The sequence below is a fragment of the Ovis aries genome, chromosome 8 (genome assembly GCF_016772045.2).
Source record: "Ovis aries strain OAR_USU_Benz2616 breed Rambouillet chromosome 8, ARS-UI_Ramb_v3.0, whole genome shotgun sequence".
Taxonomy (NCBI): Eukaryota; Metazoa; Chordata; class Mammalia; order Artiodactyla; family Bovidae; genus Ovis; species Ovis aries.
Genome location: NC_056061.1, coordinates 13580543 through 13608289, shown reverse-complemented (window position 1 = coordinate 13608289; position 27747 = coordinate 13580543). Strand labels below are relative to the sequence as shown.

Here is a 27747-nt window from a genome sequence, read left to right as displayed (position 1 = left end):
TCTGGACTTTGAGTGCTAAGGATGTGTCAAGGTAGGTTCTTCAGTTGTGACAAGTTCACCACGCTGGTGTGGGATGCTGACAGGAGGGGAGGTCGTGCACATACTGGGGGTGGAATAGGGCACAACTCTCAGTACTTCTCAATTTTGCTGTGGACCTAAAACTGCTCTAAAAAAATAAAATGCTTTTTAAAAATAAAAAGATTTCCCCACTAAACAGACATCATGGATTGTATGTCCCTTGTTCCAATTTCTACCTGTAACACTTTGAGATATTAAAAAGAGAATAAAAACTAGCCAAACTTCAACCACCAGAATAAGACATTAGAAAAAAGTAAAGATATCCTCACACATCTTAATTCAGTCTCTAGGTTCCTCTCTTTCCCCTTCCTGTCATCTATCTTGTCAGCTTTTTTTGTCATCTTGCCTCTTTGGGCCCCACCACAGGACCTCCACGACCAGGAATGAAAAAGAAAAAACAAAGGAAAAGTTTCTCAAAGCACTCTTAGCACGAATGTTTGCGTCACAGCTACCCCTGCTTGCAAAATGCAGTGGTATAAAACAGCCGCGATTACACTCGTGGGCTGCGGGCTAAGAATCCAGACAAGGCACTGCGAGGACAGCTGGTCTGCAACCCCCAGCGTCAGAGGCCTCAGCTGGGGACACTCCAGCGCTGGGCTGACTAAGCAGCTTGCGGCTGGGATCATTTGGAGGCACGTGTCTGGGTGTTGACGCTGACTGTCAGCTGGGACCTCAGCCACCCTGTTAGCCAAAATCATATCCAAGGGTCCTTTGTTGATCTCTCCATGTGTTGCCCTTCCCAGTTTGGGCATGACGGCTGTGCTCCTGAAGAGAATCCCTGAAGAGCAAAGGGAAGGAAGTGCGTGACATTTTTTTGATCTAGCCTTAGAAGTCACAGAGTGTCACCTTTACCACACTCCGTGGGTCCAAGTGGCCACAAAGTTCCTCCCAGGTTCAACAGGAAAGGATAAAGACCCAAACCGCAGGACAGGTGGAGTGTCAAGATCACACTGTAAGCAGACACGGGATTCAGGACATCTTGCTGCAGCCATTCTGGATAATATAATCTACCGTAGTAACTCTTGTTGTATCTCATTGTACCTCAAACATCTAGGTGTGTATGGCATTTGAATGTGGCTTTTTTTTTTGCTTATAAATACGTTTAATGCTTTTATAATGCAGCAAAATTCACATGATATAAAACATACTATTGTCACCATATTTAACTCTACAGTTCAGTGGAACTAAGTGCATGAACAATGCTGTGCAACCCTCATGGTCATCCATCTCCCGACTTTTTTACCTTTCTAAAATGAACCTCTGTCGCCATTAAGCACGAACTCCCCATCCATCCCCCGCCCCACCCCACCCCACCCCGCCATCCCTGGCATCTATCAATGTACTTTCTGACTGTCTGAACTTGACTGTTCTGGGTATAATATAATATGTATAATACTATACATATTTTATAATGCTCTTGTATAATATGTCTGCACCAAACGTATATCGGATGCATCTGAATCCTTGGTTAGAATTCCTTCCATATCTTTATTTCTGACTGTCTATTTGAGATTGCTGCTAAGTCGCGTCAGTTGTGTCCGACTCTCTGCGACCCCAGAGACAGCAACCCACCAGGCTCCCCCGTCCGTGGGATTCTCCAGGCAAGAACACTAGAGTGGGTTGCCATTTCCTTCTCCAATGCATGAAAGTGAAAAGTGAAAGTGAAGTCGCTCAGTCGTGTCTGTCTGACCCTCAGCGACCCCATGGACCGCAGCCCACCAGGCTCCTCCGTCCACAAGATTTTCTAGGCAAGAGCACTGGAGTGGGGTGCCATCGCCTTCTATTTGAGATTACGAACCACATAATGGCAGGGACACCCGTGCTGAGCTAATTTACATCACCTTCATCACAGTACCTTGAACCTGACAATGAGGATATAACATTATTACTAATAATAATTGCTGATAGATACATGCACTTGAGCTATCGTCGATTTTTTTACATTTGCAAGGTGTTACAGAAAATCTCCACACTAACCACAAAGACATGGCGTCTTAATTGTGCAAGTGAATTTTATTGCTCCAATTAAGTCTTGGTTGCTTCAAAGGAGTATATAATTTCTTCTCCCAAGTTAATAGATTCGTGTAAAGCAATAATTGAATCTCACAGTTGGGGGTGGGGGAATCACTGCCTTGAAGGAACTATCTTTTTATCTCCACAATTAGCTACTTCTGGTCTAACAGGTTATTTAAAAGGTTTATATTAGTAATCTGTATAAGACCTTGAACGTGAGTATGCATCTCTTCTGAAAAGTTGACTAATTATAGCAATTGTCCCTTTCTAGTTGATTTCATAGGTGGCTTTGATTCTTACGGCTATCAGGGGCCTCAGAAGACGTCTCATTTACAGCTGCAGCCCATGTACATGTGAGTGCTTTACTTTGCAGTATTCTTCTGGGATACTAAAAGGTGATTAAGCAAATGTTATTGTCACACACAAGAGATGGCATGTGGCTTTCCTTCAGTCATGACTTACCTCCAATACTTTCTCCTCTATTAACGTTGTTTTGACTGAGATAACTCTAATAACATTTTGTTCATAATTTTTACAAAATTTATCAGGAAAGCCATCTCTAAAGTTACTTTTAAAAGTATTCTTACATGTGTATCAACTACATAGCTAAAAATTCAATATATAATTTCTTTGAATTGCCCAAAAGTTGTATATTTTGACGATGATATAACATTGTAGGTAGTTGTACGTAACTATATATAAGCTGTATGTCCTGATTTTCCCAGTACGGTCACAGTTTACATGCGTTGTCCTGGTATACTTATTACCAGCACTCCCTATGAGACTTATAAGTGTTCTCTTTTGGATGATAAATGAAGTAATAATGCTCTTTGACATTTTTTCTGGTGTGAAAAGTGAAAATGAAACCACAGTATTAAGACTTAAACTTATCAGACCCTTTACTCTAGCACTCAAGAGAGCAGACATACAATCGGAGCCTGATTTTTATATCTGTGTTTAGGCAAATTCCCTTGGATAACAACTGATAACAAATTCTATATATCAGCATCAGGTGATATGCTGAATTGCAAGCGAAGATCAAAATAGAAAGTAAGATTCCAATTCATTTCGAAATGTGAGCTTCTCTCTTTGAAGAGTTGTGTTTGTTGTCCTTGTCCTCCACCATTCAGTCATTTGCCTTTTAATACTGTTAGTGTGTAGGATGATAACACATTTGGGGGAGTATTTCTCCTCCGGAGAGATTAAGGTAATCCTTATACATCCCCTTTCCAGCTTCTTTTCACAAAGGGAATGATCTGTGCACCATGCTGCATTTTGTGTGTGTCTCTTGTAGTTCCCCAAAAGCATTCAGAACACCACTCATAAAACAGACTTTATCAAGTTCAGAAGGCAGTCAATACTATATGTCATCCCTTCTGTAAACAGGATCTCACACAACCCCTCTTTTACATCCCCAAAACCACTGCCCCACTTCAGCTATTCATTAACTGAAGTTCTACAGTCTCTTTATTTTATAACCCCTACTTCCATTCTTCTATGTAACTATCAATTTAATCTTCTGAAAGTATCACTCCAATTGTAAGACCTTTGCCCAGAAACTATCAAAACACTCCGTACTGCCTACTAAACAAAAAGTCCAAAATCCATATCAGAACTTGCCGCTCTACTATGGCCCAGCCCCAAAATTTTATGGAAATATTATCTCTGCTCTTCAACTTGAAAACCTCTGAGTCTCAACTGGATGCAGATAATGCTGAGAGACACCAGGAAAACGCAACGATTTCACATTTTACGATGGTTAAGAACTGCTTCCTGACCTTACCTTCTCTGATGTCTCACACATACTCTGATGTTTCCCCTTATCTGCTTCTAACAGCCCAACTAAAACTCTCGCCATCCACAAACACGATGTGGATTTTTTTCAGCTGTCGATGCTATTCTCTCGACACCAAATGTCTTTTCCCAAATTCTACTTTTCAAATCCCACTCTCCTTCAAATTGTATCTTAAAATATACTTCCTTTATGAAACGTCTCTAAATCCTTTTCCTTTGATATTTCTTTTTGCTTCTTCCCCACAGCATAGTTGTATTTCTACTTATACCATAAGGTTCCCAGCCTCCCAGAAGATTTGATAGCTTAAACAAAAAATAAGCCCTTTATGTTCTTTACCATTCTCCTCGATATTATATCAATAATATGCCCTTGTGTAAAGTGTTCTGTTAAAAACTAAAAGCAAAGCAGCGAGAGGCAGTGGTTAAGATGAGCTATGGAAGGTAGACTGCATGCGATACAATTCTTTATGACCTTGGACCTGTAACTTTATTTGAATAACTTTATTCTCACCAAGCCTGAAAATGAAAGTGTTAGTCACTCAGTCATGTCCAACTCTTTGCGACCCCATGGACTGTAGACAGCCAGGCTCCTCTGTCCATGGGATTCTCTAGACAAGAATACTGGAGTGGGTTGCCATTCCCTTCTCCGGGGGATCTTCCCTCCCCAGGGATCAAACCTGGGTCTCTGCACTGCAGCCAGATTCTCTACCATCTGAGCCATCAGGGCCTAAGTTTCCTCAACTGTAAAACAGAGACAATAGCCCATGTACTTCATACAGCTGCTCTGAATTTATATAAAACAATGCTTATAGAGAGTGACAACAGAGGACATGTCGCATACAAGACACTTAATAAGCAATTTATTAGTTGTAGGAACAATGCTTATGTTACCCAATACTACTCAGGAAAAGACTTCACGAACTCAAATTAACATACACTGTATTTTCATTCCCAAAAGGTTTCCTCTGTAAACAATGTATCACATCTTATCAGCCCAAGTAACATGTAACAATATGCTTGTGCTCAAAAGTAGACCAGAATATCTGTAAATCCTGCAATTTCTTGCTTCTAACAATATCATACATTTTTATCACATAACATTACACTGTGATGGTCAGTGTGAATGATCAATAAAGATGATAAAAATATAATAAATTGGATATAGTCATTATTTAAGGATAAGCTCTGATGATAACACGAGAATGCTAATTATATGTAATCAAGAATGTACTTTCAAATCAGGCATTTATAATTCTGTTTTCTTTAAAGAGAGGACTCTTCAAATTTAATGTCCAGAATGAAATTCCTTGAAAACAGAAACTTCTCATGATTTTATTAAATACTTTTAGTAGCAAACCAAAAGTAATAAAAATATTATTTTTTTCCTTACTGCCTGAAAATGGTTAAATTATATCAGAGGCTTCAAGTCCCACTGCTCATGAAATAAATGTTTACCAAATCACCAGTCAAAATACTGCTATCATCACTTCTACAAAGCATCCCCTAGCAGACCTCAGGTCCTAGAACACTGAGCTTTTATTCTACAGATGAGGAAACTGGATGAAAGGAAAGAAAAACACAGGTCACACATCTTGTTAGTTATGCGGCCCATTATCGGGCAGTTCTCCTGATCCCTTAGTTTTGTTTTGTTCTTTCCAAATTCCCATGTGGACTGTGAGTTTGCCCTGACATGTCATTCCCTGATCTTAAATTCATTTACCTTTACGTCCTCACACTAACGCAGCTGCCGTAGCTCCATACCTGCCTGCACCCTCCCCTTTTAGCGCATTCCCTTATATTCCATTTTGGTTTCGCATTATGTGGTGTTGGATGAAGAGCTTTTTCAACTGTGCAGCCCTCAAAAACAATCGTTGGAGAGTCGCTGCCTATTAGAATCCCATGAAAAACTAAAACTGCTTCACGCATAAACTCCATTCCCTGCTGGGAGGCAGAGACCTGAGCCCCTCCCATGTCTTTGTCCTGTGCGGTGGAACTTCTCCTGTCAACCTGCCGTAAACAAGTCTCATAAAGCAAGAGTAATTTAACATCACGGGCCAGTTCAAGCACCCCCGCGATATTATATAGCAACCAGAAATAAAAGCAGTTCCTTAGGAGGAAAATAGATGCTTAAAAGCAATGCGCAATTTTAGCTGTGGGGTTTCCACTATACCCAGCAAATCTTCAATGGCTCAGAGCCTGGACAAGGCTTTGGAAACACTACCCCTAACCAGCCTCCATTCATAGCTGTGTTTTAGTTTCTATAGTCAATGAATAAACAGTCTTCTTTTTAAAAAGTTAGGTTGGGTGAATATTCTTGATGTATAAGTCTTTGGATTATCTATAATCCATCTAAAAGGGAAAAGTTTTCATTAATTTTTCTCTTACAGTTTGGAGGACTCTTTGAAACCAACAATGGCTATGAAGTTGCTCCACTTAACATTCCCATGTTTGCAGGTTAATTTTCTAACAAAGCAGCTGCTTTGACTACCACTGACCTAATGTGCCGAAGCAGGTCCACATCTATTGGGCTCCCTGCGGCATAAATGTGGGAATACCCCACGCAGTAACAGGCCACCATTTGAAACCACTGCATTCTTTTCGGCAGCCTAACTGTACAGCAATACATATACATTTGCCCCCAGAAAATGGATTTTAAATTACCATAGCTGGCCTCTCTATCCAGAAGGTTGCACTGAGGAAAAAGTTGAGAGGAGGAAAACTGTCTATTTAAAGCACAATTTGGGCTTTGGACTTTTTTTTTTTTTTTTGGTTTACTCTTGTGCTTGGAGAGGTGAGAAAAGGGTACTGAGCTCTCGCCCTTGATTAAAAACATCTTCTTTCTCTCTCTCAGGTCAAAATAACACAAATGGCTTCAGTACATCAGCTCCTGGACCTTTCAAAGAACTTGTTTCCTGGTGGCCTCCTGCATTTTTTGAAGAGAAAGAAGCAACTAAGTTTAATACATACTAACAAAACATAAAGCCTCCACACGCACTGGAAGAGACACGCACACTCACACACACACACACACATGCACGCACGCACACGCACACACTGGCACACACCAATTCTACTTGGCCTCCTCTTTCTATCCGAAACAGAGAAATATGCAGGACACGCCCCTCGTGGATTTCCGGAATGCAGGCTGCTTTCTCCCAGGTCTTTGCAAAGTTCATGAGGAGACGTGTTGGCGCCCTTTGCTGGCCATTACTAACTCCTCTACAGCCCAGCCAGGCGGCCTCTGCCAGCTGCAAAGTCATCCAGGGCACAGTCATTTGAGAGCCCTGTCTTCTGCCCCCCATATGTCTTGATAGCACCACGGCTATGTAGGCAATGTAACTGCAAAAACAAACACACAAGACATACCATGATGACCTTGTAACCGAAGTCTGAAATGGCAGGTTGTTTGCCCTAAAGGCTGTACCGTACATACTTGCCTTAACCCACCTAAGTTGTGCGCCTGAGAGTCCTCAGTGCAGACATCCCCAAGTCACTTCCTTTAGGCTAACACACTGCTGTTAATTCCGAATGAGTTCAAGTCTGTGTGTGTGTCATGTCAAGAAACAAGACTGCATAGCTCTGCAGCTCCAGTGTGTCTGTGTATGAAAACTGCCAGCTGTCAGCCAAGTGCTTTTACCATTGAGCCTCCACGGTGGCCAAAAAGAGACAAGTAATAGTAACAAAGTAATAATCGTCATCTTTATAATTCTTCAATAAGGTCTTCTGAGGGGGGTTGGGTGGGACAAAGCATATTAATCTACTAAACTCATCAATCTATGGGGAAGCAGAGAACAGAAATGGCTTAACTCACTGATTTTATTTATTGCACTCTAGGTGCTTTTATAAGTATCTACAAATGTCTTTTACTAACACAGAAACAGCTGTGGATTTCTATCAACAGAGGCCAACTGAATATGTATTAGCTATGTTTACTCTTTTATATCTAATTCAAATGGAAGCCCCTATGTAGGTGAACTTCTTTTCCTAACTTCAGCGTACGAGATTATTTTTTGGGTGGGCGGGGGGGAACAATAGTTACCTTGGTAAAATATTTGAGATCTCTTTGTGGTAATTGGGGGATCTGTTGTGTGTTAGAGTGTATTTTAACCCTCCTGTATTATTGTGGCAGAGAAACTGTGCTGTTAACGTAGTTGGCAACAAGATGCCTTTGGAAACTTAATAGTAGGTCAATGTGTTTATGGAATATTCTGAATTCCTAGGAAATTTTGTTCTATATATTCAGGCATTATTTGATTTTCATTAGTGAAAAACATAATTAGCTCAGGCTTGTCAGGAACTCAGATGAGTCATTTTCTTTTTGATCCACCTGAGACACTAAAATCAATTTCTTAGGACTATTAATAATACACCATCTTTAAATGCAGTGAAATTTGGACTTGAAACGTTATAAATTGGCATGGAGCAACTTTTTCTCTTGGTTTCTATGAAGTTTCAGTTATTGGGTTAGCCTACTTTGAACGTTAGCCCATCCAAAGCTACATAAACCAGTCCCATTACTGTGCCTGCATGGATGTCTGTGATCTACACACATACGCACTTGAAGATAACCAAGGAACAAAGGTTACTAGTAGAACATAAACTACAAAAAAAAAAAAAGTTCCAGCACTTGCGCTTGAATTTCCTCAGTGGTTTGTATATGTTTGTCCATATATACATGCATAAAATATACAGTCACAAACATGTCAGTGAAACCTCATATGATGATTTTATAGTGACATGCATGTTTAACATATGAGAAAAATACTTACCAATGTATCATCCTTTGATTCTTAAAACAGAAATACTACACATGCCAGAAATTATTCTAATGTGACTATCAATGTGACTATTAACATGAGGTTTCACGGTACATTCATGCTGTGATGAGATTCCACCCTAAGACATGTATATGGATAGAGATTCAAATGCACAGAGAACAAAACCCTCATATTCCTGCTTTACATTACAGCCAAGTTACCATCTAATCACTACGATCATCACCACCAAAATTTTCAAAACCAGTTGTTGACTACTAAACAGGAATCAGTAAACAGGGAGCACAGTAGTGTGATTCTATCTGGAAAAACATCTAAGTTGTACAGCTGTATCCTCCTCAAACTCCGGTGAAGAATGCTATTTTTCTAGGCTGAGCTTTTGTTATAAACCTAATATTCAGAAGGCAAGAGTTACAATCCTGATGTGTCTTTCTTTCTTTTGCATTTGTTAATTATGAATGTATTTTTAACAGAGTGATTTTTTTGACTTACTAGTGTAATTTGCATTTTAAAAATAAATGGAAAAACAACCAAGTTTCTGAGCCATCCCTGAAAGTCCGTGTTCCTTCTCAAAGTGTACCTGGTGACGTCACTGACAGGGAAACCCTATTTCAGTGACATGGAGACAGGGCTGATGTTCTACACTGTACGGCAGTAAAAAGGAATTGCCAGGTCTTGGCACCATTTCAGCTCAGTCACAGGTAACATGCACTTTCATTATCTCCTGACACTAAGGGTTCTTTTACAAGACCTTCTGGAATAGACTTGCTGGAGAACTTTTTTTTTTTTTCTGTCCCTCCTCTATTTGGAATTTAGAGTTAGCATCCAGCTAATAGCTGGATTATAGAGCACCATATTTAAAAAACCTTACATTAACATAGGGAGGCTTTTTCATTTTTGCATGTCAAATTATTTAAAATAAAATAATTTATTCATTTACTGCCCTTCTGATAATCAAGATTTGATGACAATTTTAATGAACATGTTGAAACAGGATAGGCAAGGTGGGACTTCCCTGGTGGCTGAGACGGTAAAGCATCTGCCTACAATGCAGGAAACCCGGGTTCAGTCCCTGGGTTGGGAAGATCTCCTGAAGAAGGCAATGGCACTCCACTCCAGTATTGGTGCCTGGAAAATCCCATGGACGGAGGAGCCTGGTGGGCTACAGTCCATGGGGTCGCAAAGAGTTGGACACGCCTGAGCGACTTCACTTTCACTTTTCACTTTAGCACTTGCGAGCGGAGGGTCACAATTTCAGCTGAGGTTTACCATACGTACTCAAGGGACTGAGGGCTTGGGCTGCACCAGGCTGCTGGGGTTGCATCCTTGCTCTCACCACACACAGACACACACCAGCCCCCAGAAGCCGAAATGCCACAACTGACTGAAAACAAAGAAGGCTGTGAGGCAGCATTCCAGGAAGCTGAAGATCAGCTTATAGTATTTTGCTTCTGGGCCACATGGTGAGAGCCTTGTAGATGACCAAGGCTGCTCTCACTGATACTCCCGGTGTGGAAGTATGCTGATGTGCGTTCATCAAAGTAGGGTGGATGACTGTTAGGATGTTGCTTCTCACCATGAGGGCTCGTGCACACCAGACTTTGGTTGCATAAAAAGAGTTAATAGATTAAAAGTTAATAGATCAACCCTAAGTAAAGATCATATATGTATATATGATGTAAAGAGAAGATTCGTTAGTCTAGAGTTCTCCATTAAATAAGATGTGCATTTGGTAAATAACAGGGGGTACCAAGATCTTCTTTGTCTGGTAGCTACTATAAAACATAACCTCTGAAATGGTGAAGCAAAACTCCAGCATTCCATTGTACCATAACAAGTGGACAATTTGAACTCAGATATAAAAACCTTTTAAATAGACCACATTGTGGGACAAACTTTGGAGATACATAAACACAGGCATTACAAAAACAGTTAAACTAAGGTTAAGAGACTACTCAAGATTACTATTTATTCTGAAAATGCAAACATGTCGCCATTCTACCACAAATTCCAGTTTGTGCACTCTGGTCAAAACAGAATAAACTACACCCTGCCAACGGGGATTTGTCAAGTGGCTTTGGACTGTGTAAACCACAATGAACACTGATAAGGAAGACTTCCTAAGGCAGTATAAGATCAGAAAATGCTTCTGAATTATTGTATATTAAATTCAGTATAGTTTCGTGTTAAATATGCCTTTATATTTTGTATACTGAAGAAAATGCACAACCTAAGAGTTGAGAATTATGTTTTACTTGGCAAACAACTGAGAACTTAAGCCTGGAAGACAGCCTCTCAGACAGCTCTGAGAGACTGCTCCCAAGAGGTAATGGAAGAGCCAGGGGATTTAGGAGGTTTGCAACAACAATCAGGTAATCAGAACATCAAAAGGCTATTATTAAAGAAAACCAGACATCTCAAGTTAATAAATTTAGTGCTTTTCTATGTATGGGAAGATGGAAGAGGCTGGGTTCATTACAATAATTCCTTTGGTACGCACCTCAGCTATCTAGGGCCAGTATCCTCCTTTTCTCCACCCTGAATTCCCCTCCAGGTACACAGTCAGGGGCAGCTGCAGTGGCAGCTGGCTTGATGGCCGTAGCATCCTTTGTTTACTGATACGGTAGGCAACACTTTTCATCCGCATGTTAGAGTTCTCTTAAATATCAATAACATGATCCCATATGTTAACATGTATGTATGATATGTTCTTATATATTAGTCAACCAATTACATTCAGTTTCAGGGCTAGAAGTTTTTCAATTTCTTTTATAATACATTCGTCAGTAGCTAATATTAGAGAGATTAAGATTACTCAAACTGTTTCATTTTTTAATACTTCCTAAGAGTCGGACACGACTGAGCGACTTCCCTTTCACTTTTCGCTTTCTTGCATTGGAGAAGGAAATGGCAACCCACTCCAGTGTTCTTGCCTGGAGAATCCCAGGGACGGGGGAGCCTGGTGGGCTTCCGTCTATGGGGTCGCACAGAGTCGGACACGGCTGAAGCGACCTGGCAGCAGCAGCATGGTTGTCAAGATAAATCTTCCCTCAGACATTTAATGAGTCTTGGGTAAAATTATGGCACTTAATGCTTGTACTCAGGAAGCTTTGGCATCAAAATCCTTATATCATAAAAAAAATAATAAAGCCCAAATTATTCTCCTCACATGTCAGTCTTTGCTTAGGACCCACAATCAATCCCCTTTTCATTGTATTACATCCACCTTTCACACACTCCCAAGAAAGGGAAAGACAGAATTTGTGACTGACACATTATGTCCAATTTAAAACATGCTAGTGTCTTGAAACAATCATTTTTACTAGGTATGAGAGCAAAATCTCCAAGACGTGTATATACTCTATTCCTTTTAATTCAATGAAAGCTCAACTCCAGAATACACTCACAGGTCTCATTAACCACTGAAATCTACACAAGTATCACAAACTATGGTTGCCAAAGACCACAAAGAAAACAAAGGTGAGTTCCTCCTAAAAAGGATAAGGATAGATCTTTGTATAGTCCCCAGAAATACAAAAAAAAAAAAAAAATTGTTCTTCAAAAATTCTTAAACAGAAGATGCAGTTTAGAAGCAAATAGATGAGTTTAAATTTTTGATGGGTATTAATAGCTGATTTTGTAAGATAAATTCAGAGAGGAAAAATCCGTATATAAGACACATGTTGATGTTCTGACATTTTAAACCGTTATTAAAATCAATGTAAGTCATTTCTATAATGAGAGCACAGAATTGTGGTAGTCTAATAACCGACTCAATGGACATGAGTTTGAGTGAACTCCAGGGGTTGGTGATGGACAGGGAGGCCTGGCATGCTGCGATTCACGGGGTCGCAGAATTGGACACGACTGAGCGACTGAACTGAATAATAAAACAGGTATATTTTTTAACCTCTCATTCTACCCTCACATGAATTTAAGCTATAACAGCAATGAAATGAAACAACTCCCCCAAAAGATTGCAAATTGATGCTGTCACCCAAAGGATGATGGATTGATTCAATTAATCAGTAAGTCTTTCCTAAGAGTCCTTCAGGGAGTTATTTACCAGAGGCATACCCTGTTTGTTCCCCTTCCACGTGCCTGTCATTTTTCTTCATTATTCTTCTAGTTTTACTCATTATATCCTTTGAGGATACGTGGATCTCCATGTGCAGAGAGGTTTTTGCACACAGCTGTCTAGACATAAATCTTTCCAGCCTCACCGTGGAGGCCATCAGAACACCTGAACCTCTTGTCACTGTAATGTCAGGCTGACCAATACTCTTAGGATGAAGTCAAACAAATGGACACTGAGTTATGACTGGTAAGTCAATGGGGAAATGTCAAACTGAGTTAAAACTATAAAAAAGTTTCCATTGCTAAGGATATAACAACATTGTGCTCCACACACCACAGAACTAGCCTTCCTATCTTCAAAAGCAGGTAGGAGGGAAGAGCCAGATGGCTGAGAGGCTGAGGGTGAGGCTAATAATTCATGGAAAAATAAAGCATATTCATTAAGTATGCTGTTTTGAGTGCTGAAAGGCAAATATTTTTAAACATGAAGCATTTCTATTCCTAATGGACAAAAGCTTCTATCAGTTCAAACTGTAAAGAATAAGAATGTAAGCAGAAGATGTCTGGAAGGGAGCATCAATGCTAAACCTTGCCATCAGGGTTGACTGCACAGTTTGTGGGGCTCGGTGCAAAATGAATATGTGGGGCATCTTTTACAAAGAATAGGAAAAAAGTGTTGTTAAAAGGGGCTTTTCCTTAAAATACTTTATTACTTACAAAACATTACTATTACCCATAAGTGTAAAAGTAATATAAATAACAATATAAAAATTATAAAACATAATATTTTGATATTATCATTTTAAACACAATAAATGTAGTATTCTATTAACTGGGATATTTTGATTCATCATAAGATGTGGGTCTTATGATCAAAATCACTGCAGATGGTGACTGCAGCCATGACATTAAAAGACACTTGCTCTTTGGAAGAAAAGCTATGACCAACGTAGACAGCATATTAAAAAGCAGAGACATTACTTTCCCAACAAAGGTCCATCTAGTCAAAGCTATGGTTTTTCCAGTAGTCATGCATGAATAAGTGAGTTGGACTACAAAGAAAGCTGAGTGCCAAAGCATTGATGCTTTTGAACTGTGGTGTTGGAGAAGACTCTTGAGAGTCCCTTGGACTGCAAGGAGATCCAACCAGTCAATCCTCAAGGAAATCAGTCCTGAATATTCATTGGAAGGACTGATGCTGAAGCTGAAACTCCAATACTTTGGCCACCTGATGTGAAGAGCTGACTCACTGTAAAAGATGCTGATGCTGGGAAAGATTGAAGGCAGGAGGAGAAGGGGACGACAAGGATGAAATGGTTGGATGGCATCACCGACTCGATGGACATGAATTTGAGTAAGCTCTGGGAGTTGGTGATGGACAGGGAAGCCTGGCGTGCTGCAGTCCATGGGGTCACAAAGAGTCAGACATGACTGAATGCCTGAACTGAACTGAAGATGTGACTCACCTTTCCACAACTTATTAAGTCATCAAAATCTATACTCTTAGCCAATTCATATGCAATCAATATAAATGAACATAAAAATTTGCAAATTTGCATCAATGGCTTTATCATTTTTAACTTTGAGAAGAATCTTTCTGCTATAACTATGACTAGAGCTATGAAGAATATTTTGAAGGAGTGACAATATTGGATACATTTCTGATCAATTATTTTGAAATACAAATTTCAGTCATTTGAGCTTATGGTTCACAGAACAATTTTTCTTAAAAGATTTAACTCTTCATAAATATGTTTCATGTAATCTGAATTGAATTTTAAATAAAAAATGAACCATGGCATTTTAGTATTTTCTGGTATTTCCTATAACTTGAAGAGGTTATTTCGGAAACTGAAAATGGCTTTGTGATTTCTATATAACTGAAAACACCTATTCATGTATTTAGGGCTTCCCTAGAGGCTCAGATAGTAAAAAATCTGCCTGCAATGTGGGAGACCTGGGTTAGACCCCTGGGTTGGGAAGATCCCCTGGAGAAGGGAACAGCAACCCACTCCAACTGCCTAGAGAATTCCATGGACAGGGGAGCCTGGCGGGCTACAGTCCATGGGGTCACAAAGAGTTGGACACAACAGAGCAATTTTCACTTCACTTTTCATTCACGAATTTCACTGCTCAGTCTTCAACAACTAGAAAGACAATTTACAAAAAAATTGTCTCCCTAGTTAGAAATCTGTTCATTTGAAGTTCATAGGAAAAGAGCTCTTTTATGTCTACTGCTAACTACATTTAATTTCTACAGGTAAGCCTGCAGATATTTGTTTACAATGTTGCAGCAATTTTCACAACCAGAGACTCTAAACTCTCTGAATAATTCTAATATCTCTCTGACATGCCTTTTTGCAATATCCATGTGTATCCTTTTACCTTGTAATAATTTATCGATAAAAGTTTACTCCTGGAGAACCAGCAATCCTGTCCCAGGGTAAACCAGAGTTAAGTATTTGTGGAGCTGCAGGGACCAGCTCTACTGGTGAATGAATGGGCCAGCTGGCCCCCTATGCAGGGACCAGCTCTCCTGGTGAATGAATGGGCCAGCTGCCCCCCCAACCCCCAGTTCCCAGGGTTGCCTGGGGCCTCTGCTTTCCCCAGGCACACAGCAGTCATTTTCCTGCCGCTGACACTGTCATCACTGCCAATCCGGCCCCAGGTCCCTTCTCAATCACCCACTTAGCCCAGGGGCTCCTTGAATTGCCCTGGGGGCTGGCCAGGCCAATTGCTCTGCCTGCTGCACTCCTTGCCCAGGGGCCTGAGTCAGAGCCTTCAGGTACTGCTGTGAGATCACAAAATGGCAGGGGCTCTCCCCCAAGGGCACCTCTCCTGCTCACGACTTGCTCACTAATAATCTAGTTCGCATTTCCTGAAGAGGACATTAGAGCACTAAGCCAGGCACCGGGTTCCTCTGAGCAAGCGGATCATGTGTGATACCCACCCCCATGCCCATAAAGCTGGCCCTGCTCGCTAGAGAAGCCAAGAGTAAAATTTCGCCTGCTTCTACTGCCTTCAAATCTACCCTCATTTTGTTACTGGAATAGATAGAATTAGGATATATTTCATTTATTATGAAAAATATTCCTGGGTTTTTTATCTGAATAAAAAAAGATGTTTCAAAAAAGAATTAGAACAATAAATTGGTACTAAGCCTTGGATACTGAGGCTGGTATTTTTCAAAACTTCTAGTGAATTGGATCAAACACTGGTTACATGTATGATTAGTCAGGTTTTTTTTGCACTTCTGTTAGAGAAAGATTTTGAATGGGTCACTGAAATCCATTGCAGGGCAGGGGCACTACAACATTTCATGGCTGTAAGTCAATCAAGTAACGACTTGAAGAATAAATTTCAATGGCAACAAGGGTTACTTCTCAATCCCTCCCACTAAAATTCTAAGATACTAATTGTTGAGGTTGGTCATAGAACATATCTAACACTTATGGGCGGCGGGGAGGTGTAGATGAAAGCAAGGACTTGGGCTGCAACGGAGTTCACGCTGTTGACTAAAATATATAGTCACAACCAGAAAGTAGTTATTTTGGTGGGAATGTTTAGGACTCCGAGCCTAGGAGACAGCATCTCAGTAGCTCTGATAAAAGTGCTGCAAGGCGGCAGGAGCAGGGGAGTCAGGCCATATACAACTTTGCAACAAAGGGAGCAGGCAGTCTGAACCAAAGATCAGGTGTCAAGTTAAGGAATTCAGCATTCTATGTATGGGAAGATGCAAAGCTCTGGGCCCACTGAATTCATTCCTTTCAGATGCAACTCAGCTGTCTGGGACCAAATTCTGTTTCCTTGTTCACCTTAAGGAGCGGCAGATGGCTGCTTCCTGCAGTCCCCCAGCTCCTCAGCAGTCACCATGGAGGGTGGCAGCATCTGCTGGATCACAGTTTGGGGAGCCCTCACTCACATTTGGAGACCAGAAATCACTGATGGCTGTGACATTTCTTGTTTATTGATATGGCAGGAGATATTTTCATTTCACAACTTCATTCCCAGTATGAAGGAATAGAAGCCAGCTGACTGGGTGGGACTGGGCCTAAATCTTTTCTCCACCAATAACCAGTTGAGTTGCTTTGAGAAAGGCCCAACCCACAAGACACTGCCTAAAATGGGATGATGGGTCCTATAGGAGTGAACAAGGCAAGCGCGGATGCGTGTCACCATGAAACACGAGAACTGGGTTCAGGCTCATTTCCTCTTGGTGACATGAATGCCTACCTGAGAAGTACTGGGATCGATAAGGGGTGTTGAATCCCTGCCAGGTTAAGAAAAGAGATGATTGGGTTCAATTAAGCTTAGTTCACAATGTGCTGAGTTTTAGAGGAGTGATGTTTAAACCTGCACAAATAGCCAAGCGCTGCAGCTCATAACGTGTTGACAGTCTGGGACACATGGAGCACGTTGATGGCAGGATGCAGCATGCCCTGTACTTAGTAAGTTACAGAGACACGGTCCTAAGGGTTTCTAGTGGTCAGCTATGCCATAACCTCTTGCTCTTCTCAGCTCTCTGGATCCACATTCAGTCTGATCTAATTACTAAAGAGGTCTAAGAGAAAACAGACTTGTGGTTTCCAAGGTAGGGTGGGGTGGGGAAGGGATGGACTGGGGAGACTGGGGCCAGCAGGTGCAAACCATGAAGTACAATGGATCAAGGACAAGGTCCCACTGTAGGGCACAAGGAACAGCACTCAGCATCCTGTGATAAAACAATGGAAGAGAATATGAATATATATCCATATAACCGAATCCCCCTGGTGTACGGCAGAAAACAAACAGCACTGCAGATCAACAATACACCAATAAAATAAAACTTTAAAAGTTACTAAAAGGGCTCTAAGGACAAGAGGCTCCATTTCAGTCGCCCACTGCCGAGAGCAGGGACCAGCCTCCTAAACTTCAGACAGAGCCATGATAAGATCTGCCCATCTCAGCTCTGCAAAGTACCTTGTTCCTGAGGCTGAGCACCTGGATGGACAGCTCAGAGAGGGACTAAATCGGGGAGTCCTTGGTTATCAGTTCAGGTCTGGGGAGCCACTCAGCCCTCCAAACCCCCAAGAGGAGCTGATGAGATGGCACCTGGGAGACAATGTCTGGTGCTCAGGGGCACTGGAACAAAAGCTGTTAGCACCTGTTTCAGGACAGGAACCTAGCCTGGGCACGGGAAGGCCCGCAGCTTGGTATAGGGTCTCAAGTTCATCCATTTACATCCACCCACCGTGTTTCCCTTGACCTGACATTTCTAACAGGGTTAGGCTGGCCTGATTCTCATAGAAGGCTGAGATGATAGCCCCAGTCCCTCAAAGTTCCCCATTTTTCAACTCACTAGCTCGACAGAGGCCCTGCCCAGGGCTCTCAGCCAGCACCGGTTTTCATGGTGTTGTCAGGAGTCAGGGGCAGGGAGGGAGGGAGCTTTTAACACCCAGCTCTACTATTCTTTTTGAGGTTGGGCCATAAGGCCCTAGCCAACTCCTCCTGTCCTGATCTTCTGGATAAACTAACCAAGCTTCACCTCAGCACCCTGCACCAAGGATGCATGGTTCCTAGTCCTGTTTTGAGGATGAAGCAAAGGCCTAGAGACAAAGGAGGTTCTTGGTACAAAGAGGCGGCCAGAAGGCGCCAGTGGAGATACACCAAGGAAGCTTTTGTTGGTTGCCACTTCTTTATGCTTTAGCTGGAGAAAGAAAGAAAGGCAGGCAGGAGCATCTTCAAGACAGAAAGAGCCAAACTTGCAAGCTTGAAAAATGAATGCTGAGCAACCCCACCACCGCAGCTGTCAAGGAGCAGCCAGAGCCCCAGGGCAGCCTCCAAAAGAGTGGAGCAACCCTCCTCTTTATAGCCTGCTTTCTCCCAGCCCTCCTAGTTCACAGGAACTCCAGCACCGGTGCCTACAGAACCTCACCTGACCTACCCCCATCAGCCTCTGTGGGGTTAGGCTTGGGGGGCTGAGGAGGAATAGCTGGGGTCTTCAGGGCAGAATCTGTGAACATGGCCAAGTAGGGTAGAGGCAGGAAGCTTGGAAACTGCACTCTGAGGCTCAGCGGCTTCCTCTGAACAAGAAAACCACTCATGGGAGATCTTCCCAGCCTTGGCAACAGTGAGGAGGGATCCTTCTAGGAGAGGAGCGGGGGTTCAAGTGGGCTGAGAGACTTGGGCCTGCTCCCTCAGACTGTCTCTGTTTTAGCACCAAGAGTTCTCCATCCTGGAAGACCCCTCAGACCTGGGCAAACAGAGGCTGGTCATCCAAGCACAGGAAGATGTGGCCACTTTCTTCCCAACCCCAAAGCCCAGGATTTAGAGAGAAACTCCACAGTGCAGGGGTGCCTAGACTGGCCTCCCACAACTGGCAGGGGCTGGACTGGGAGCTGTAAGAAACCAGTTCACTTTAATTAATTGCTTTCGAGTTTTTCCAAACTACTCCAATCATGAGTTGTTTAACTCATGCATCTGGTCCCATCACTTTAGGGCAAATAGATGGGGAAACAATGCAAACTGTGACAGACTTTATTTTCTTGGGCTCCAAAATCACTGCAGATGGTGACTGCGGCCATGAAGTTAAAAGATGTTTGCTCCTTGGAAGAAAAGCTATGACCAACCTAAACAGCATGTTAAAAAGCAGAGATATTACTTTCCCAACAAGGTCCATCTAGTCAAGGCTATGGTTTTTCCAGTAGTCATGTATGGATGTGAGAGTTGGACCATGAAGAAGGCTAAACATCAAAGAATGGATGCTTTTGAACTGTGGTGCTGGAGAAGACTCTTGAGAGTCCCTTGCGCTGCAAGGAGCTCCAACCAGTCAATCCTCAAGGAAATCAGTCCTGAATACTCATTGGAAGGACTGATGCTGAAGCTGAAACTCCAATACTTTGGCTACCTGATGTGAAGAACTGACTCACTGGAAAAGACGCTGATGCTGGGAAAGACTGAAGGCAGGAGGAGAAGGGGAAGACAGAGGATGAGATGGTTGGATGGCATCACCGACTCGATGGACATGAGTTTGAGCAAGCTCCGTGAATTGGTGATAGACAGGTAAGCCTGGCATGCTACAGTCCATGGGGTCAGAAAAAGTCAGACACCACTGAACTACTGAACTGAACTGAAACCACTCAGTTTATAAACTACATTAGACATCTCTCGGCCCTGCCTAAGGACAGGAAGCTTTCTCTGTTTCTCACAGTTTAAACTGTTTTAAAGTTTGAAGACTGAGCGACTTCACTTTCACTTTTCACTTTCATGCATTGGAGAGGGAAATGGCAACCCACTCCAGTGTTCTTGCCTGGAGAATCCCAGGGACAGGGGAGCCTGGTGGGCTGCCGTCTGTGGTCACACAGAGTTGGACATGACTGAAGCGACTTAGCAGCAGCAGCAGCAGAAAGGCTGAGAGTTCTGTGAGATTTGTTCAACGGATTTAAGTTGTGAACAAACTTCCCAATTGTGTCTCAAACTTACCAACTGTGTATTTTAAAGAAGTGTGATTATTCCCTATTTGAGGCATTCAGTGTCAAGTGCTTAGTGTTAGGGTTCAGGTCACATGAAAGATGATAGGAATTTCCCAAGGCGAAGACCCAACAAACAATTTGGAATTTTAACTCTGCAATGGTTGTAGGTTTCTTCATTTCATTTGTCCTCAGGACTGGGAAATACAGTGAGTTCAATGAATTAAATGGCTTTTGTTTCTCTGCCAGCTTTGGTGTTAAAGCAAAGTATCTTGAAACTAATTCACTTGCGAAGTTTTACTTTAATTGATATGCACATATTAAAAGACACTTATTTTATTGTTTATGGGTAGTTTAGATAAAAATATTTCAGTATAAAGTGTTGAATACCTTTAGTCCAGGGGTCCCCGACCTCTGGGCCACAGATTGGTACCTCCTGTCTGACTGTTGTTGTTCAGGCACTCAGTTGCGTCTGACAGTTTGCAGCCCCATGAACTGCACCCAACCAGGCTTCCCTGTCCATCACTATATCCCTGAATTTGCTCAAACTCATGTCCATTGAGTCAATGATGCCATCCAACCATCTCCTCCTCTTTTAGCCCCTTCTCCTCTTGCCCTCAATCTTCCCCAGCATCAAGGTCTTTTCCAATGAGTCAGCTCTTCACATCAGGTGGCCAAAGTATTAGAACTTCAGCTTCAGCATCAGTCCTTCTAATGAATATTCAGGGTTGATTTCCTTTAGCATTGACTGGTTTGATCTCCTTACTGGCCAAGGGAATCTCAAGAGCCTTCTCCAGCACCACAGTTCAAAAGTGACAATTCTTTGGCGCTCAGCTTTCTTTATAGTCCAACTCTCACATCCATACATGACTACTGGAAAAACCACAGCTTTGACTATCAGACTGTTGTTGGCAAAGTGATGTCTTTGCTTTTTAATATGCTGTCTAGGTTAGTCATACCTTTTCTTCCAAGGAGCAAGAGTCTTTTGATTTCATGGCTGCAGTCACTGTCTGCATCGATTTTGGAGTCCAGTAAAATGAAATCTGACACTGTTTCCATATTTACCCCATCTATTTGCCATGAAGTGATAAGATTAGATGTCATGATCATAGTTTTTTGAATGTTGAGTTCTAAGCCAGCTTTTTCACTCTTCTCTTTCACCTTCATCAAGAGGCTCTTTAGTTACTCTTCACTTTCTGCCATTAAAGTGATATCATCTGCATATCTGAGGTTGTTGATATTTCTCCCAGCAATCTTGATTCCAGCTTGTGATTCATTTAGCCTGGCATTTGACATGATGTACTCTGCTCAGAAGTTAAATACACAGGGTGACAATATACAGCCTTGACGTACTCCTTTCCCAATTTGGAAGCAACCCAATGTTGCATGGTCAGTTCTAGCTGTTGCTTCTTCCTTGCAAACAGGTTTCTCAGAAGGTAGGTAAGGCGGTCTGGTATTCCCACCACTTTAAGAATATTCCACAGTTTGTTGTGGTCCACACAGTCAAAGGCTTTAGCACAGTCAATAAAACAGAAGGAGATGTTTCTCTGGAATTCCCTTGCTTTTTCTATGATCCAGCGGATGTTGCCAACTTGATCTCTGGTTCCTCAACCTCTTCTAAATGCAGCTTGTACATTTGAAAGTTCTCAGTTCACATATTGCAGAGGCCTAACCTTGAAGGATTTTGAGCATAACCTTGCTGGCATGTGAAATGAGAGCAATTGTACAGTAATTTGAACATTGTTTGACATTACCTTTCATTGGGATTGGAATGAAAACTGACCTTTTCCAGTCCTATGGACACTGCTGAGTTTTGCAAATATCTTAGCATAATGAGTGCAGCACTTTCACAGCATCACATTTTAGGATTTGAAATAGCTCAGCTGGAATTCCATCACCTCCACTAGCTTTGTTTGTAGTGATGTTTCCTAAGGTCCATTTGGCTTCACATTCCAGGATGTCTGGCTCTAGGTGAGTAACCACACCATCACGGTTATCTCAATCATTAGCTTTTTTGTACAGTTCTGTTTATTCTTGCTACCTCTTCTTAATCTCTTCTGCTTCTGTTAGGTCCTTGCTGTTTTTGTCCTTTATTGTGCCTTTCTTTGTATGAAATACTTCCTTGGTATCTCCAATTTTCTTAAACAGATCTCTAGTCTTTCCCATTCTATTGTTTTCCTCTGTTTCTTTGCATTAGGCACTTGAGAAGGTTTTCCTATCTTTCTTTGCTATTCTCGGGAACTCTGCAGTCAGTTCGGTATATCTTTCCCTTTCTCCACTGCCTTTTACTTCTTTTCTCAGCTTTTGTAAGGGCTCCTTAGACAACCACATTGCCTGCCATCTTGCATTTCTTTTTCTTTCTGTATGATTCAGTTCAGTCGCTCAGTCATGTCCAACTCTTTGCGACCCTATGAATCGCAGCACTCCAGGTATCTCTGTCCATCACCAATTCCTGGAGTTCACCCAAACTCATGTCCATTGAGTTGGGGATGCCATCCAGCCATCTCACTCTCTGTTGTCCCCTTCTCCTCCTGCCCCCAATCCCTCCCAGCATCAGGATCTTTTACAATGAGTCAACTCTTCGCATGAGGTGGCCAAAGTACTGGAGTTTCAGCTTTAGCATCAGTCCTTCCAATGAATACTCAGGACTGATCTCCTTTAGGATGGACTGGTTGGGTCTTCTTGCAGTGCAAGGGACTCTAGAGAGTCTTCTCCAACACCACAGTTCAAAGGCATCAATTCTTTGGTGCTCACCTTTCTTCACAGTCCAACTCTTACATCTATACATGACCACTGGAGAAACCATAGCCTTGACTAGACAGACCTTTGTTGGCAAAGTAATGTCTCTGCTTTTGAATATGCCATCTAGGTTGGTCATAACTTTCCTTCCAAAGAGGAAGCGTCTTTTAATTCCATGGCTGCAATCACCATCTGCAGTGAATTTGGAGCCCAAAAAAATAAAGTCTGACACTGTTTCCACTCTTTCCTCATCTATCTCCCATGAAGTGATGGGACCAGATGCCATGATCTTCATTTTCTGAATGTTGAGCTTTAAGCCAACTTTTTCACTCTCCTCTTTCACTTTCATCAAGAAAATTTTGAGTTCCTCTTCACTTTCTGCCATAAGGGTGGTGTCATCTGTATATCTGAGGTTATTGATATTTCTCCCGGCAATCTTGATTCCAGCTTGTGCTTCTTCCAGCCCAGTATTTCTCATGATGTACTCTGCATAGAAGTTAAATAAGCAGGATGACAGTATACAGCCTTGACGTACTCCTTTTCCTATTTGGAACCAGTCTGTTGTTCCATGTCCAGTTCTAACTGTTGCTTGCTGACCTGCATATAGGTTTCTCAAGAGGCAGGTCAGGTGGTCTCATATTCCCATCTCTTTCAGAATTTTCCACAGTTGATTGTGATCCACACAGTCAAAGGCTTTAGCATAATCAATAAAGCAGAAATAGATGTTTTTCTGGAACTCTCTTGCTTTTTCCATGATCCAGCGGATGTTGGCAATTTGATCTCTGGTTCCTCTGCCTTTTCTAAAACCAGCTTGAACATCTGGAAGTTCACAGTTCACGTATTGCTGAAGCCTGGCTTGGAGAATTTTGAGCATTACTTTATTAGCATGTGAGATGAGTGCAGTTGTGCGGTAGTTTGAGCATTCTTTGGCATTACCTTTCTTTGGTATCGAAATAAAAACTGACCTTTTCCAGTCCTGTGGCCACTGCTGAGTTTTCCAAATTTCCTGGCATATTGAGTGCAGCCCTTTCACACCATCATCTTTCAGGCTTTGAGACAGCTCAACTGGAATTTCATCACCTCCACTAGCTTTGTTCATAGTGATGCTTTCTAAGGCCCGCTTGACTTCACATTCCAGGATGTCTGCCTCTAGGTGAGTGATCACACCATCGTGATTATCTGGGTTGTGAAGATCTTTTTGTACAGTTCTTCTGTGTATTTTTGCCACCTCTTTTAATATCTTCTGCTCCTGTTAGGTCCAGACCATTTCTGTCCTTTATTGAGCCCATCTTTGCATGAAATGTTTCCTTGGTATCTCTAATTTTCTTAAAGAGATCTCTAGTCTTTCCCATTCTGTCGTTTTCCTCTATTTCTTTGCATTGATCGCTGAGGAAGGCTTTCTTATCTCTTCTTGCTATTCTTTGGAATTCTGCATTCAGATGCTTATATCTTTCCTTTTCTCCTTTGCTTTATGCTTCTCTTCTTTTCTTAGCTATTTGTAAGGCCTCCTCAGACAGCCATTTTGCTTTTTTGCATTTCTTTCCCATGGGGATGGTCTTGATCCCTGTCTCCCGTACAATGTCACGAAACTCCATCCATAGTTCATCAGGCACTCTATCTATCAGAGCTACTCCCTTAAATCTATTTCTCACTTCCACTGTATAATCATAAGGGATTTGATTTAGGTCATACCTGATTCTGAAGGGGATCAGCCCTGGGATTTCTTTGGAAGGAATGATGCTAAAGCTGAAGCTTCAGTACTTTGGCCACCTCATGCGAAGAGTTGAGTCATTAGAAAAGACTCTGATGCTGGGAGGAATTAAGGGCAGGAGGAGAAGGGGACGACAGAGGATGAGATGGCTGGATGGTATCACTGACTCGATGGACATGAGTCTGAGTGAACTCCAGGAGTTGGTGATGGACAGGGAGGCCTGGTGTGCTGCAATTCATGGGGTCGCAAAGAGTCGGACATGACTGAGTGACTGAACTGAACTGAATTGAATGGTCTAGTGGTTTTCCCTACTTTCTTCAATTTAAGTCTGAAGTTGGCAATAAGGAGTCCATGATCTGAGCCACACTCAGCTCCCAGTCTTGTTTTTGCTGACTGTATAGAGCTTCTCCATCTTTGGCTGCAAAGAATATAATCAATCTGATTTCAGTGTTGACCATCTGGTGATGTCCATGTGTAGAGTCTTCTCTTGTGTTGTTGGAAGAGGGTGTTTGCTATGACCAGTGTATTCTCTTGGCAAAAGTCTGTTAGCCTTTGCCCTGCTCCATTCCATACTTCAAGGCCAAATTTGCCTGTTACTCCAGGTGTTTCTTGACTTCCTACTTTTGCATTCCAGTCCCCTAGAATGAAAAGGACATCTTTTTGAGGTGTTAGTTCTAAAAGGTCTTGTGGATCTTCATAGAACCATTCAACTTTAGCTTCTTCAGCATTACTGGCTGGGGCATAGGCTTGGATTACCGTGATATTGAATGGTTTGCTTTGGAGATGAACAGAGATCATTCTGTCATTTTTGAGATTGCATCCAAGTACTGCATTTCGAACTCTTTCGTTGACCATGATGGCTACTCCATTTCTTCTGAGGGATTCCTGCCCACAGTAGTAGATATAATGGTCATTTGAGTTAAATTCACCCATTCCAGTCCATTTTAGTTCACTGATTCCTAGAATGTCGACGTTCACTCTTGCCATCTCCTGTCTGATCACTTCCAATTTGCCTTGATTCATGGACCTGACATTCCAGGTTCCTATGCAATATTGCTCTTGACAGCATCAGACCTTGCTTCTATCACCAGTCACATCCATAACTGGGTATTGTTTTTGCTTTGACTCCATTAGCAGTGGCATTAGATTAGAAATAAAGTGCACACTAAATGTACTGTGCTTGAATCATCCCGAAACCATCCACCTGCTCTCATTCTGTGGAAAATTGTCTTCCACAAAACCTGTCTGTGGTGCCAGAAATGTTGGGGACTGCTCACTGTTTTAGTCTACATCCTAGGGACCTTTAGTTAACTTTGAATTAACTTAAATACGAATCTGTACCTAGAGAAGACTACCAAGTATTTTAAATACCTTCCCCTGCTTCTAGAAAATTAGAAGTGATTTCTCTTTGGCACAATGAGCAATGCCTGAGCCATTTTCAATGACTACCTTGAAAACTGCACAGACGCCACCACCCTTGGGTGGACAGGATGTAGGGACCGAGGAGCCTGTCAGCCCAGCAACTTCCCCTGTATCCTGTACTGAGACCCACTTGTGGGGCTGGGTTCCTCCTCCTCGTGAGCTCTGCCTTCACGGATGTCTCAAATCCCTGAAGAGATGAAAGGTTTGACTGGTTCTGCACTTTGCATATCACTGCATTTGCCCCAGGGTGAAATTCTCACCCTATTTTTGGAATGCTTGAGGACAAAGTGCAGGAGACTCTCTGAACTTACATATAGAGAAAATACGTGATTGCTAAGGACGCTTGTATGTTTATTAGAATAGGCTGTAGCCTCATCTTGATTGTGATACACTCTGGCTACAGGGTTGTGGAGGGAGTTTATACCTTTCACCTGCCTCTGTTGCCTGATAGACTGCTGCCGCTGTTCAGTCGCTCAGTCATACCCAACTCTTTGTAACCCCGTGGACTGCAGCACGTCAGTCTTCTCTGTCTGTCAACATCCCCTGGGCTTGCTCAAACTCATGCCCATTGAGTCGGTGATGCCATCCAACCATCTCATCCTCTGTCATCCCTCTCTCCTCCTGCCTTCAATCTTTTCCAGCATCAGGGTCTTTTCTAATGAGTTGGCTCTTCATATCAGGTGGCCAACGTACTGGAGCTTCAGCATCAGTCTTTCCAACGAATATACAGAGTTGATTAATTTCCTTTAGGATTGACTGGCTGGATCTCCTTGTAGTCCAAGGGACTCTCAAGAGTCTTCTCCAACACCACAGTTCAAAAGCATCAGTTCTTCGGCCCTCACCCTTCTTCGTGGTTAATTTTCACATCAATACATGACTACTAGAAAAACCATAGCTTTGACTAGATGGACCTTTGTTGGCAGAGTAATGTGTCTGCTTTTTAACATGCTGTCTAGGTTTGTCATTACCTTTCTTCAAAGGAGCAAGCATCTTTTAATATCAGGGCTGCAGTCACCAACTGCAGTGATTCTGAAGCCCAAGAAAATAAAGTCTGTCACTGTTTGCATTGTTTCCCCATCTATTTCCCATGAAGTGATGGGACAAGATGCCAAGATCTTCATTTTCTGAATGTTGAGTTTTAACCCAGCTTTTTCACTCTCCTCTTTCACTTTCATCAAGAGGCTCTTTAGTTCCTCTTTGCTTTCTGCCATAAGGGTGGTGCCATCTGCTTATGTGAGGTTATTGATATTTCTCCAGGAAGTCTTTTTTTTTTTTTTAGTTCTACCAGTTTTATTGCTACCAACCCATCTACCTCCACCCTCATGCACACATGCTCAGTCATGCAACGCCATGGACTGCAGCCTGCCAGGCTCCTCTGTCCATGGACTTTTCCAGGCAAGAATACTGGAGTGTCCCGGCAGTCTTGATTCCAGCTTGTGCTTCAACCAGCCTGGCATTTCTGCATAGAAGCTAAATAAGCAAGGTGACGTTATACAGCCTTGATGTACTCCCTTCCCAATTTGTAACCAGTCTGTTGCTCCATGTCCAGTTCTAACTGTTGCTTCTTGATCTGCATACAGGATTCTCAGCAGGTAGGTCAGGTGGTCTGGTATTCCCATCTCTTGAAGAATTTTCCACACTTCATTGTCCACACAGTTAAAGGTTTTGGTGTAGTCAATAAAGCAGAAGT

The 27747-nt window shown here is 42.2% G+C and overlaps 1 protein-coding gene across 3 annotated transcripts in view; it reads left to right on the top strand.

The window, feature by feature from the left end:
- NKAIN2 (sodium/potassium transporting ATPase interacting 2) overlaps positions 1-9194 on the top strand; it is a 1193593-nt gene extending 1184399 nt beyond the window's left edge. Inside the window, exons 6-8 of one of the 3 annotated variants that reach the window (XR_006060583.2) lie at positions 2363-2444; positions 3053-3141; positions 6737-9194. Coding sequence is in view for 2 of the 3 variants with exons in the window: in XM_004011146.6 (XP_004011195.2) it covers positions 2363-2444; positions 6737-6746 (92 nt within the window). In the remaining variant the exon portion in view is untranslated. Of the gene's footprint in view, positions 1-2362; positions 2449-3052; positions 3142-6736 lie in introns of those variants that run through there. The other 2 variants (XM_004011146.6, XM_027972334.3) reach the window with 2 other exon arrangements.
- The last annotated feature ends 18553 nt before the right edge of the window (positions 9195-27747 follow it).